The 14,424-nt window shown below is 42.7% G+C and overlaps 3 protein-coding genes across 3 annotated transcripts; all 3 read right to left on the minus strand.

Annotated features, from left to right (window-relative positions):
- Positions 1-2,272: 2,272 nt before the first annotated feature.
- On the minus strand, positions 2,273-4,242 carry SERLADRAFT_438547 (uncharacterized protein; the record flags this gene model as incomplete). The annotated part of the gene is made up of 4 exons (XM_007318903.1): positions 2,273-2,961; positions 3,017-3,198; positions 3,258-3,721; positions 4,018-4,242. The coding sequence occupies 4 exons, from the start codon at positions 4,240-4,242 to the stop codon at positions 2,273-2,275; spliced, it is 1,560 nt and encodes a 519-aa protein (XP_007318965.1).
- Positions 4,243-7,935: 3,693 nt separating this feature from the next.
- SERLADRAFT_390956 (uncharacterized protein) lies at positions 7,936-8,471 on the minus strand (the record flags this gene model as incomplete). The annotated part of the gene is made up of 1 exon (XM_007318904.1): positions 7,936-8,471. One exon carries the CDS (start codon positions 8,425-8,427, stop codon positions 8,257-8,259), a length of 171 nt encoding a protein of 56 aa, XP_007318966.1.
- Positions 8,472-12,342: 3,871 nt separating this feature from the next.
- SERLADRAFT_390959 (uncharacterized protein) lies at positions 12,343-12,980 on the minus strand (the record flags this gene model as incomplete). The annotated part of the gene is made up of 1 exon (XM_007318905.1): positions 12,343-12,980. The coding sequence occupies one exon, from the start codon at positions 12,628-12,630 to the stop codon at positions 12,388-12,390; it is 243 nt and encodes an 80-aa protein (XP_007318967.1).
- Positions 12,981-14,424: the final 1,444 nt, after the last annotated feature.

The raw sequence follows: 14,424 nt of genomic DNA on the forward strand, positions 1-14,424 counted from the left end.
CAGAAGTAGCCTAGAAATTGTGAATAGTAATATCAAATAACGCTCACATAAATGAATTTAATAATGTCACTGTTTTAGTTTGAAGGTGGTGATGATGGAGAAGGACTACTTATTGCAGCTCTGCCCCTGGCCATCAGATAACTGCATCATTTAGAATGTATAATCCTAGGTATTGGAGTTCTGAAAACCAAGCCAATGATACAAGTTTAGTATATGTGGCAAAAATAAAAAATACAAATGATACAAACAAGTACAAATCTAAAACAATAGTTTCAGCAGGTGGAAAATTCTTGCGCACCAATATAGGGAGAATACAACAGTGAAAATATACCAAGTCCAATGCACAGAGGCCCTTCTTTACAAGTACTGAGAAAGACGGGCCTATTTGCAGCCCGAATGGCTTGAACCCATTTGAGTTTTTATTTTGGTTTGGTATAGTATTGAAATGACAATGTGAAAAGGTAAATAAAATTCCCACATTTTGACACTGTGTGCCACAGTGGTGAGCCATAATAGAGGGCGGGAGTGCGCTGCAGCACAGTAGCACTTTCCCACAGTTGACAACACATTTTGCTCAACACTATAGGCATTATAGAGAGATCTAACTGCTTTTTAAGACATTTAAATCGGAGTTTAAATGTCTCAAAAAGCGGTTCAGATTTGGCTTCAAGAATGAATTCAAGCTGGCTAACTCAGCCAAAAACTTGGCATACAGAAAATGTACTAGACATATGTTCCACATTTTTACTTAACAATTGGACTAGCAAGTTTGCATACCAAACAATGTAGTATTAGTAGTGGATAAAATATCATTTTTTATTACATGTATAGATCACTATAAGTCATTATCAATATAAATCATATAATGCATATTTTGCTATAGTTGGTAAAAGTTCCAATTATATCCAACTATAGCAAAATCACGTTTTCCTGATGTGGTGCATCACTACACTATTAGCAGAGTGATGTACACAGAAGCTGATGATGCCTAGGTGTACACTGATTCCCGGCTGGCCCAGGAAATAGCAGACCTCAGAAGCTATCCTAAGGCAGCAATGCTCCATCAGGAAAACATGACTTGGATATAAATGCAATTTATTGCATTTATATCTGTTATATCTATAAGTGCAATTCTTGCACAGTCCCCTACTCTAAATGCATAAATATCAATAAATATCAGTTTAGAGTATTGCTATATCGTAAAAAGTGGTTTATAGCACAGTTGTCAAAACAAAAATGACCTTGCACTTTTTGACTATAATTCACTCTAATTCACTCTAAATGAATTATATTGATCCATACTCAATTATATTGAAAAAAAACAATATTAAAGCAAATTATATTGAATTCAAAAAATGCTGCTGCAGTAACATCTATAAAACAACATCAGATTGCCCCAATTTTGTACAATTATTCCTACAACTATTCCTATAAAAATACTTGAAGTTACAAAAATGTTACAAGATATATGTAGTGAGCTCTTACCAAACATATTCATCAAATTATCAAATATTCTGCCAAGTATGTAGGAGAGCATTTCATATCATGATCCCATCTTGTAAAAGTATAATAAGTAGAGATCTATGGTGATTAAGGTGATGTACCTGGCAGAAAATGCTGTGTCTGAGAATTCTATTATAGCATTATTGACAGCACCTAGTAAAACATATTCAAGCTGGTAGACAATTTTGATTGTTAGTTTATTTTGTAGATAAACGAACAAATGAACACTTACTGTGCATGCTACTAGAGCTAGAATCATATCACCTTTCTTATATTAGGTCTTCCAGAAGTAGCCTAGGAATCGTAAATAGTAATGTATCAGTGTAAAATAAATAAGAAAGATCTTTTTATTTTGGAATTGACATTGCTGGGGCTGTCTAGGCTGGGTTGAAGGTTGAAGGAGGTGGTGATGGAGAAGTTGTCATTAGCAAAAAATGGCCTTCAGCAGAATAGTAATTCAGAATAAACAAACAATAACACACCATACTGGGGCTTACAAACTGTTTCTAGGGCATTGGTGTTGGGGTGGCAGCTATCTCCATCAACCATAACACAATCTAAACCGATGCTGTTGGTTCGTATCCATAGGTACACCTTGTCCGGGGAATACACCTCTCTGAGGTTGATCCTCAAACCTTCTTGCATATTGATTTATCTGGGGTTTTGCCATCTGCTGTGGCTGCGGCTGTTGCACATACTGGTGCGTATTCGTTTGTGGTCTGTAGATAGGTTGCGACGGCTGCGTGACTTCTCTCTTTTGTCTTTTGTCTTATTGGAACTCTTCTCTTCTTGCCTCCCATGCATAAGCTTGTGTCTTCCATTCAGCGAACATCTTTGGTAGGTCTTTCTGGATGATGACAAAGTCACAGATACAAGAGTGAAGATTCTTTTTGAGAATGTGATTGAGTGGTCGCATCATATCTGCCTTATCCATGAGTGTCATGAAGTGGCTGAAGAATTTGTTGCAGTGTTTATTTTCCTGTTTGTACGTTTCGATCCCGTTTACCGCCTGTGATCTTTTGTTTGGATTCCCAAATACTTGGGCTAGATCGGTTAGGACGGCCGAGAGAGTCGGCCATACAGGGGTAGTTGTGTTGAGAGCTTTGGTAAGAACATTCTCTTTCCAAGCTTTTACTGTCGATGTTCCTTGGTTGCTGATTTTGGACAGGAGGTAGATGAGCTTCATCTTCTCGTCTGGAAAGTAGGATGCATAGGCGGTTAAGTACAACTGTAGTGCTTGGTGCCATGCTATAAACTGTTCCTTTTCTCCTTTGAATTCGAAAGGCTCTGCTGCTAGAGTTACTTTGCCGTGTAACTGCGTGGGATTAGACATGGATGAGGGTTTCGGAGGAATAGGAGGTGGAGGTGGAGGTGGGCATGTAGGTGGTAGTGGTAGGGTTTGTCTGGGTGGAGCTTCTGGTTCTATGGACGGCTTTGGGTTTTGATATTCAGAAAACACTTTTGAAGATAGAAACAAGGTTTATTTAATTTGAATTGTAATCAAACTCGTCACTCCAATCTGTAGAAGTGAACCCAAAAATATTCTCTTCTTCTTCCAAATCTCTTTCTACCTGTGAGCTTGTGGTAAAATTACTGTCTAAGTTGGAGGTTGCTTCGTCTGGTGAGGGAGATCTTTCAATGAGAATGTTTCCTTGGATCAACAACGAGACGGGAGGAATATAAGAGAAGTTTCTTCTAGTCAGATGATATCTTGGTCTGTACTGTTATTATCTCGAATAAGTACTCCCCAGAACTTGGTGTTGATTTCGGTGACGATGAAACGATCTGTGGGGTGGCGAATGGCTAAGTTGAAGACTTCTTTTGCATAGTTTTGATACTCTCTGAACAATTGGCAGACATTCCTAATCTGTCTTTGTTCTTGTTCCCAATCTCTTCCTTCGAGGATTTCGTGTCCAATTTTAAACACTAGTCTGCAAAATTGTGAGATGCAGGCTACTATCCTTTGTATTGCGTTGCGGCAGAAAGGAGTAACAACTAGTACGTGGACTCCTGTTTTAAGATAGTCTTGTGGGTTAAAGGCGTTGTTCTGTTCAGGTGCGAGAGGAAGGTCGAAAAAGAAGGGTATTTCTTGGTAGAATTTGATAAGGTCGGTTTCGTAAATTCTGATTCTGTTAAAAAGTCTTTCAAGAGGGATAGGATTGAAAGACGCTATGACGTATATGTTAATTCTGGATGGTTTGAGAAGCTTTGAGGATTTCTAGATAAGGTGCGGAGTAGGGTCGTCAGTGGATGATGATTCCACAATGGAGTAAGTAATGGATTTCTCTCCCGTCTTGTTCTGGTGTAAACACAAGTTGAGGAGTTTTGACGTAGTTTTGAAGATGATAGAGGTGTGGGGAGATTCCGTCTGATAATACTAAGAGAGCTGTTTTATGATCCGCGACTCGTTGTCTGAGAGCCCGTCTTTCTTCACTGTCGCTCCAGCGAGGGGGTTCTAGAATTCTCTGTTCGTAGACTTTGATTGGTAGGTGCTTCAGGTGTATTGAATTGAACCTGAACAATTCTCTGGATGCTTGATCTGATTCCCAGAAGCAAGTTCAAGCAGCTGCAAATGCGTCCACGAGTGAGTGCAACGTATTGACAAAGTTGGGAGATTTCAAATGCTAAATTGTCGACAGCTAGAACTAGTTCTTCTAGTTCAGAGATGAGAGAGGATGCGGCTGACGAGTCTTTGTAGTACTCAGTTTCAGCATCGCTGTGGGTAGGTAGGGGGTCCATGGCAGCGTTGACAGGTACTGCAATGTGTAGGTCTCTGTTGTTGAGGGCGCGGTGGAATTCTTCGAGGGAACGGTGTTCTTCTTCCGTTACCAGACTCTCTCTGATGTTCAACACTTTGGTGATTGTGGAAGTGATCGAAGATAACGGCTATGGTGAGGACCTGAGCAAGAATGAGTAGAAGTATTACTTTGAGGTGGGTAGGAATGTTGGAGAGGACAACTAGCTAGCTTAGCTAGAAGGCAAGTGGAAGTTTTGGTAAGAGGACAGTGAACAACAGCATGTCCAAGGGATGAAGGAAAAGTTGGTTTAGGGCTATAATGGGTTCAAGCAAGATGGTGCACTGTGAACGGATTGTAGAGTGAGTTTTCTATTTTGTGAGGCAATGATAAACTATAACAAAAACACTACCCATCTCTGATTGCACTTGCAGGGAGTAAGAGGTACAGTGAGTCTTGAAGATCAACAGATGCTAGTTAATATAGCAAGTAGAGGATATGAGAGTAGACTCAGAGGTTTCTGATGAGGAGTAAAGCGGGTAATTCAAGTAATAGAAAGCTAAAGAACAATACATGAATATGTAGGGTTTTTATAGCTAACCGTCTATTCCTCAGACCGAAAGAGGAATAAAAGGAAAGTGGTCTAAGGGGAAAATCAACCAATGAGAAAAAGGATAACTATCATATGACTTTGAAGATTAATCAGCAGGTGGGAAAGTGTACTAATAATAAGTGTTGTCACGTGTATTCAGGAACCGTATCCTCATAATGGGGTACAATCCTGACTAGAGTGTTTATTAATATCTCCAGGCACTGATGGGGCTTGGAGCTGGTTGGTGAGATGCTTACCACCAGTCCTTACCCATTGTGCTGGCTGGCTGGGAGTGATACCCAGTCTCTGATCTGCAATATAAAGTGGTAATGATGGTTGAGAAAGCCTGTGAGGGCTATGAGAAGTAGAATAGCAAATGATACCTCTAGCCCTAGGGCCAGAGGTGTAACGGGGAAAGTGTTCGAAAACCAAGACATAGAGAAAATAATAAATGGTCCTTACATATACATGTTTGTACACCCTATTGTACATACAATATACTTTACACACAGCATATACATATATATCTTGAATATATTTCCCTTTCTTCTTTACTTTCCCTCTCTTTGTATGTAAGAACACTAAACCTTTTTTTTTCTGGGGGAGGGTGTAAGATATTGGCTATTAGCCATACCTTGCGTCAAAATTAGATAGTTAAAACTATGTACTTACAAGCCACATAGATATTTAGTCCAAGTTTGTGATTAGATTAGGACAATCAAATCACAGACTCTTACATATTATTGAATATAACCCAGGTTAAATCCAGTACTATGTGAGGAAGTGAGTGAAAAAGATAAGCAGAGTGAATCACTATCTCTTAGCAAAACACTCCCCAATTTACACTATGACATCATCAGGCACTGCCTTAATCAACTGTATAGTATGTAAGTACAAACACCTTGTATTAGTATATTAGTATAAATACCCTAATAGATCCAGGAGACTCCTCAGCAAGTCCTCCTGTTGTTTACCCACAACTAACTCAATCCTAATCCTAAGGGAGCTTATCCACTCTCTCATCCAACCCTCTTTGTTTGCTCCTTATTGTGCACCAGAGTATAAAAACTTTAGTTGTAACAGATGGTGCTCCTTACAACCCAGAAGATCTATTCAAAGGACTTTTCTGTGGTCATATTGGTATTCATGTATGTGTCTCACTAGTTACGCTCACAAATGTCAAACTGTCTTTTTTCTAGGCCTTTATCTATATCTATCTATGTAAGGACTATTTACTTTTCTTTATCTTTCCACTCTATGCCTTGGGTCTCAGGCACTCCCAGCTAGCCAGCACAACAGGTAGGGACTGGTAGTAGAGATTTCACTAACCAGCTCCAAGCTGTGTAGGTGCTTGGATATATTAATAGTGTAAGGACTATTTTACTATTTTCTTATCTTCTCTATGTCTTGGTTCTCGAACACTTTTCCCATTACACCTCTGGCTCTAGGGCTAGAGGTATCGTTTGCTATCTTACTTCTCATAGCCCTCACAGGCTTTCTTAACCACCACTACCACTTTATATCCCAGATCAGAGACTGGGTATCACTCCCAGCCAGCCAGCACAATGGGTAAGGACTGGTGGTAAGCATCTCACCAACCAGCTCCAAGCCCCATCAGTGCCTGGAGATATTAATAAACACTCTAGTCAGGATTGTACCCCATTATGAGGATACGGTTCCTGAATACACGTGACAACACTTATTATTAGTACACTTTCCCACCTGCTGATTAATCTTCAAAGTCATATGATAGTTATCCTTTTTCTCATTGGTTGATTTTCCCCTTAGACCACTTTTCGTCTATTCTCCTTTTGGTCTGAGGAACTGACAGTTAGCTATATAAACCTTACACATTGTTACAATAACACAATTTTCGGACCTTTCCTTCTTTTTCATTCTCCACTTTAACCTTGTACACTTTAGCTTTCACACATGGTGCCACGTGGCACTTCCCCTTTTGTTCAAACTCCTCTTTCTCACACCGCGTTGCCTTCTTCTTATTTTAGATACAACTCTTTCACACAGTGGAGCTGGGCATGTGGGCTAGGCCCCATGACATCACCAGCCACTAACTTTATCAAACTGTACAGTATATAAGTACAAACACTCTGTATTAGTATATATACCCCAATAGATCCAGGAGACTCCGCAGCGAGTCTTCCTGTTGTATACCAACAAACTCTCTGCAGCTTAAAGGGTAACCACTCCCTCATCACTACCTTTATAGTGTGTTCTTGTGTGCGCCAGAGTAACTAACTCTTGGTTGTTACACACATCACATGTATAGCTCTTTAGTTTTCTATTACTTGAATTATCCGCTTTACCTCTTATCAGAAACCTCTGAGTCCTACTCCTACATCCTCTACTTGCTATATTCTCTAGCAACTGTTGATAACCAGGCTCATTGAACCTCTTACTCCCTGCAAGTGCAGTGGAGACAGGTTTTGTTTTTGTTATAGTTTAATGTTGCCTCACAAATAGATGCCTTAGTTGTCACAATTTGAATCAAACCTTATCTAATCTCAAAACCTTATTTATTATAGTCACGTGATATTACTATCACATGACTCATTACATAAACAAGTAGTTAGTTATATCTGGTCACGTAACAATCACCTAACAAAGCCTAGACTATGACGTAGAACATCAGTCAGTGCCTCATAGCTGACCTTCAGAAATGTATATATACCAACACTCATGTACATACATTTCCTCAGTTGTTGATTACTTCTTAACATCGATACTTGACGCTACTTGCTTGATTTTAAAACTTACACCTCCATTAGTTCAGCATAAGGTGTAGGGATCTAACACAATCAACAACTCGTAACAAGTACCGTCTATGAACGTACCAGCAGCTATCATCATCATCATCATCATCATCACCATCATCATCATTTTTGCACTACTCCAAACATTCTACCAACCACACACACTGTGAGGCAACGATAAACTATAACAAAAACTAAACCTATCTCCTTCTGCACTTGCGGGGAGTAAGGGTCCAATGAGCTTGAGGTCGACAGACGCTAGTAAATATAGCGAGTAGAGGACTTTGAGAGGTAAGCTTCAAAGGTTCTTGTTGAGGAGTAAAGCGGGTAAATTCAGTAATAGAAAGCTAGGGAGCTATACATGAATAGGTACGTCTTTATATAGGGAACTGTCCGTTCCTCAGACCGAAAGGAGAATATACGAAAAGTGGTCTGAGGAATTAATCAACCAATAAGAAAAAGGGAGAGTAACTATCGTACGACTTCTGGCTTGATTAATCAGCAGGTGAGAGACTTGTACTAATAATAGAAGATTGTCACGCGTGGTCAGGAACCGTATCCTCATGATGAGGTACGATTCTAGATAAGGCGTTATTAGTATTACCAGGCTTTACTGGGGCTTGGAGCTGGTTGGCGAGATGCCTACTACCAGTCCCTACCCAGTGTGCTGGCTGGCTGGGAGCGATGCCCAGTCTCTGATCTGTGATATAAAATGGTAACGATGGTTAAGAAAGCCTGTGAGGGCTATGAGAAGTAGAACGGCAAACGATACCTCTAGCCCTAGAGCCAGAGGCGTAATGGGAAAAGCGTTCGAGAACCAAGACATAGTGAAGATAAAGAAATAATAAAATGGTCCTTACATTACCCCCCCCTTTTATATTCTTGTCCCAAGAATCTTAGCGCCGCAGTCCGTGAAGCGGTTTGTGATCCAGTCAAAGAGGCGGGGTTTTTCGGTTGTAGTAGTGAAATTTTCGTAAGGACGAAATCGTAAAGCGGCGGAGGCGATGACACGTGGGGCGGCAGGGTGTTTGCGGTGGAAGGTGGCAATAAGCGAGGGGGAATTTTTTAAATGGTGATCGGGTTCCCACGTCCTCTCCGTGATCGGGTATCCCTTCCAATGGACGAAGTAATTGAGCTTAGCCCCTTTGAGTTTAGTGGGTCGAGAAGCGATGATTTCTTCGGCTTCGTATTCGACTGCGCCATCAACTTGGATCGGCGGAGGTTTCGAGGTACGAGGTTGATTGGGGAACTCCGGCGTGCGATACGGTGATAAGAGGATTTCGTTGAATATGGGATGGATCGCCTTCCAGGATCTAGGGACGTCAAGGAGATAAGCGGATGGGCCAACTTTTGCTTTTACCGTAAACGGGCCAAATCGCTTGTCATCTAACTTCTTCATCGGTCGATCGGTGGAGATATAAGTTCCCTCTAACCACACCTTATCTCCTTTGTGATATTCTCGTGCTTCCGTGCGTTTCCGGTCATAGTACTTTTTGAGGTTTTGATTCGCGAGTAATAATGATTGCCGAGTTTGTTCGTGTAGTTTCGTCATAGAGGTTGCAAAATCTTCGGCAGCTTGCGAGCGCCCTGAAGGCTTCTGACCGGTTCCTTTACAAGGGTGAGAACCATAATTTACAAAGAAGGGGGTCTGATTGGTCGCGGAGTGAAGATGATTGTTGTACGTGAACTCGGCAATGGCTAGCCAATCAGCCCAGTCGTCTTGTCGGTGATTAATGAACGTGCGTAGGTAATGTTCCAGGTCTTGATTGATTCGTTCGGACTGCCCGTCAGTTTGGGGATGGTAACCTGTTGACAGACCGGGTTCAATCCCAAGGGTTTGATAGAAGTCCTTGGTGAAGTTCAACATGAATTGAGGTCCTCTATCCGATATAATCTTTTCCGGGATGCCGTGTAGTCGTATAACCGAATCTCGTAGTTGTTTGGCGTAGCCTAACGAATCGAGAGTGACATGTGTTGGTACGAAGTGAGCCATTTTTGAGAATCTGTCAACAAAAACCTGGATAGCGTCGTATCCGTTTGACTCTGGTAATGCTCCGATGAGATCCGTCGTGATTATCTGCCAAGGACGATCAGGGATCGGATTTGGATGGAGGGGAGCATGCGGCTTTTGACGATGCGACTTTGTTCTCTGACATATCTCGCATCCTGCGATATATTTCCTGATATCTCTCCTGAGGCTAGGCCACCAGAAAGATCGGTTTACTCCTTCGTACGTCTTTCTTTCTCCTGGGTGGCCACTGAGGCTCGTGTCATGTTCTTCTTCGATAATACGTGCCCTCAACTTTGGATCTTGGGGTACGTAGATACTGTTTTTGAATGATCATAACGTCAATTCGTCTTCTTTCTCATTTCCTATCCAGATGATTCCGTCTCGTTTCTTCCAAACCTTTGGATCTTCTTTCAACTTCTTTACCACGTAATCATCTAGTTTATGCTGCGAAGCTAGCAGCTCGTCCAGGTAGTGTTCTTCTAACACGTCCTCCATAGTATAAATGTTTGCTTCCACGAGCTGAGGTAGAAGGACCTGTCCTTCATTGTCTCTCTCGCCTCTCGGATGGTCTACTCTTTGACTAAGTAGGTCCGCTTTCGTGTTTGCCGAGCCTTTCACATGCTCTAGCTTGAAATTGTATCTCGCTAGTGTGTCCATCCACCTAGCTTGTCGTCTGTTTACCTTCTGGGGGTCTCGGAAGTAGGTGAGGTTCTGATGGTCGGTGAATATGGTGAACTGGTGTTTAGCTCCCATGAGGAGGTGTCGCCATTCTTCCAATGCATGCATTACCGCTAGCATCTCTTTATCCCAGATAGCGTAATTTCTCTCTGCAGGGTTCATCGACTTTGACAGGAATGCGACCGGTCTCCATTTCCCTTCTTGCTGCTGGGATAACACCGCTCCTGTGGCGTAGTTGGAGGCGTCGCATTCAACTTTGAATGGATCTTCGTCGTTAGGGATTGCGAGTGTGGGCGAAGTGGTGATTGTTTTTTTGAGAACGTCAAATGCTTGTTGCTGATCTTCAGCCCATTCCCAGTCTACCTTTCCGGTGAGAATCGTCAGCGGTTTGGTAATCTTTCCATAGTCCCTGATGAATCGTCTGTAAAAGTTCGAAAACCCTAGGAACGACTGTAATTCCTTTTTGGTTCGCGGTATCGGCCATTCTGCAACTGCCTGTACTTTTAGCGGGTCCATGCGAATCGTATCATGGGAGATGATCATTCCCAGATATTCGACTTCTTTCTTTTCAAACTCGCATTTCTCTGGTTTGAGATATAATTGATTGTCCGCGAGTATCTGAAGAACTTTGGATACGATCTTCCTGTGTTCTTCTAACGAGTCGGTGAATATCATGATGTCGTCGAGGTATACAATAACTGATCCTTTGTTGATTAGGTCTCGGAGAAGTCGGTCCATCATTGTCTGAAAGGTGGCTGGGGAGTTCGTGAGTCCGAAGAACATAACCAGAGGTTCGAACAGTCCTCTGTTAGTTCTGAAGGCGGCCTTGTGCTCATCTCCTTCTTTGATTCGAACATTATTATATCCCCAACGGACATCCAGCTTGGTGAAGAATCTCGCTCCTTTGAGTCGGTTTATCAATTCTGAAATGAGGGGTAACGTATATCGGTTTTTAATTGTGAGGGCGTTGAGTTTCCGATAGTCTTGTACCGGTCTGAGAGATCCGTCTTTTTTCTTGATAAAGAAGAACGGGGATGCGTAAGGGGATTTCGATACTCTGATCCTCCCTGTCTCCAGGTTCTCTTTCAAGAATTCGTCAAGATGAATTTGTTCGTCTCGGTTGAGTGGATACGTTTTACAGTCTAGACCTTTGGCTTCTGGTAGGAGTTCAATTGCGTGGTCCCAGACTCGTCGTGGGGGTAGTTTGTCAAATGACGCTTTTGTGAATACTGGCTCAAAATGATGATAAAACGGGGGAACGACGTCTCTGAACGTGAGTGTTGACTTTGCTCGTTCTGATTCTTCCCGCAATCTGTTGGCTTTTGGTCTGAGATACGTTGCTTTCGACAGAAATTTTGTCAATCCTGCTCTGTAAGTCTACAGCAATGACTCTATCTCCGTCTTCAGGGTGATACTCCGTATCATCAGAAGGGTACGTGATGGTGTTGGTTTGCCAGTTGATATTGGGATTCGTGCGTCGTAGCCAGCCGTGTCCTAATAAAATTCTGGCCTCTCTTTGTCCAGTGACCAGGAAGTCCATTAATTCCGTGCGACCTGCCACAGTTAGGCGAAGTGTCACATATTCCGTTAAAGGTCCAGTGCGATTCTTGGTTCCATCGGCGTTTGAGACAATAACACGAGTTGGCAGTGGTTTTGTGGAAATGTTGTGTTGCCGAACAAAGGCTTCGTCAATGATAGAATCTGTGCATCCTGAATCTATCAAAACTGGTATGACATGCGTCTGGTGATCGTCGATAGTGGATAATTGACATTGTAGCGAGAGTTTGCGTTGATGAGATGGGGGGAGGGATGCGAAGTCTTTGATCACATTCAATTGCTCTACGATATACTGTTCATTGTGTTGCTTGAGTAAATTGATTGTATCCGTCGTGATGTGTGGGTAACACTGGGGTGAGGCCCAGTTCCGAACCAATGCTTTGGCTCTTTCTTCTCTCTGGTCTTTAATTCGTCGAGCCAACCATTCCGCTGAATGTGGCTTAGCGTATTTCTCGGCACGTGGGTTTTGGGAAACATGTTTCGATTTATCAGTTACAAATACATTTTCCGAACCAAGCTTACTGGTCAGAGAGTCCGTGCTTACTCCTGACCTTCGAGAAAATCCTTCGTCTTTGTCTCCTCCTGGGTTGTGGTTGCTTCTCTAGCTGCAACTTTCTTCAGAGGGCAGTTCCTTGCAATATGACCCGGCTGGCCACATCCGTAACATAATCTGAACCGACTCTGTCGGTCCGTATCCATGGGTACACCTTGTCCGGGGAATACACCTCTCTGAGGTTGATCCTCGAACCTTCTTGCATACTGATTCGTCTGGGGTCTCGCCATCTGCTGTGGCTGCGGCTGTTGCACATGCTGGTGCGTATACGTCTGTTGTCTGTAGATAGGTCGCGACGGCTGCGTGACTTCTCTCTTTCGTCTTTCGTCTAACTGAAACTCTTCTCTTCGTGCCTCCCATGCGTAGGCTTGCGTTTTCCACTCAGCAAATGTTTTTGGTAGGTCTCTCTGGATGATGACGAAATCACAGATTCGAGAGTGAAGATTCTTTTTGAGAATTTGATTGATCACGTCGAAGTGAGTGGTAGTGTCATATCCGGCCTTGTCCATGAGCGTTGTGAAATGGCTAAAGAATTCGTCGCAATGCTTATTCTCCTGCTTGTATGTCTCAATCTCGTTTACCGCCTGTGATCTTTCGTTTGGATTCCCGAATACTTGGGCTAGATCGGTTAGGACGGTCGAGAGAGTCGGCCATACGGGGGTAGTTGCGTCGAGAGCTTTGGTAAGCACGTTCTCTTTCCAAGCTTTGGTAAGCACGTTCTCTTTCCAAGCTTTGGTAAGCACGTTCTCTTTCCAAGCTTTTACTGTCGACGTTCCTTGGTCGCTGATTTTGGACAGGAGGTAGATGAGCTTTGTCTTCTCGTCTGGAAAGTAGGATGCGTAGGCGGTTAAGTACAACTGTAGTGCTTGGCGCCATGCTATGAATCGTTCCTTCTCTCCTTTGAATTCGAAGGGTTCTGCTGCGAGTGTTACTTTGCCGTGTAACTGCGTGGGGTTAGACATGGATGAGGGTTTTGGAGGAATTGGAGGTGGAGGTGGGCGTGTAGGCGGTAGCGGTAGGGTTTGTCTGGGTGGAGTCTCTGGTTCTATGGACGGTCTTGGGTTTCGATATTCAGAAAACACTTTGAAGGATTGAAACGAGGTTTATTTAGTTTGAATCATAATCAAATTCGTCACTCCAATCGTTAGAAGTAAATCCAAAAATATTCTCTTCTTCTTCCAAATCTCTTTCTACCTGTGAGCTAGTGGTAGAATTACTGTCCAAGTTCGAGGTTGCTTCGTCTGGTGAGGGGGTTCTTTCTATAAGAACGTTTCCTTGGATCAACGAGGAGACGGGAGGAATATAAGAGAAATTTCCGTGGGTCAGATGGTACCCTGGTTTGTACTGCGAGTAGACTCTGTTGTTTTCTCGAATAAGTACTCCCCAGAACTCGGTGTTGATTTCGGTAACGATGAAACGATCTGTGGGGTGGCGGATGACTAAATCAAAAACTTCTTTCCCGTAGTTTTGGTATTCTCTGAACAATCGACAGACGTTCCTGATCTGTCTTTGTTCCCTTTCCCAATTTCTTCCTTCGAGGATTTCGTGTCCTATCTTAAATACTAGTCTGCGAAATTGCGATATGCAGGCTACTATCCTTCGTATTGCGTCGCGGCAGAAAGGGGTGACAACTAATACGTGGACTCCTGTTTTAAGATAGTCTCGTGGGTTGAAGGCGTCGTTCTGTTCGGGAGTGAGGGGGACGTCAAAGAAGAATGGTATTTCCCGATAGAACTTGATGAGATCGGTTTCGTAAATTCCAATTCTTGTAAAAAGAAGTTCAAGAGGGGTAGGATTAAATGACGCTGTAACGTATACGTCAATTTTGGATGGTTCGAGGTAGGGCGTAAGGAATTCTAGGTAGGGCGCGGAGTAGGGTCGTCGGTGGATGATGATTCCACAGGGAAGTAGGTAGTGGATCTCTCTCCCGTCCTGTTCTGGTGAGAACGCAAGTTGGGGAGTTTCAATGTAGTTTGGAAGGTGATAGATGCGTGGAGAGATTCCGTCGGATAGTATGAGAAGAG

The sequence above is a fragment of the Serpula lacrymans genome (genome assembly GCF_000218685.1).
Source record: "Serpula lacrymans var. lacrymans S7.9 unplaced genomic scaffold SERLAscaffold_7, whole genome shotgun sequence".
Taxonomy (NCBI): Eukaryota; Fungi; Basidiomycota; class Agaricomycetes; order Boletales; family Serpulaceae; genus Serpula; species Serpula lacrymans.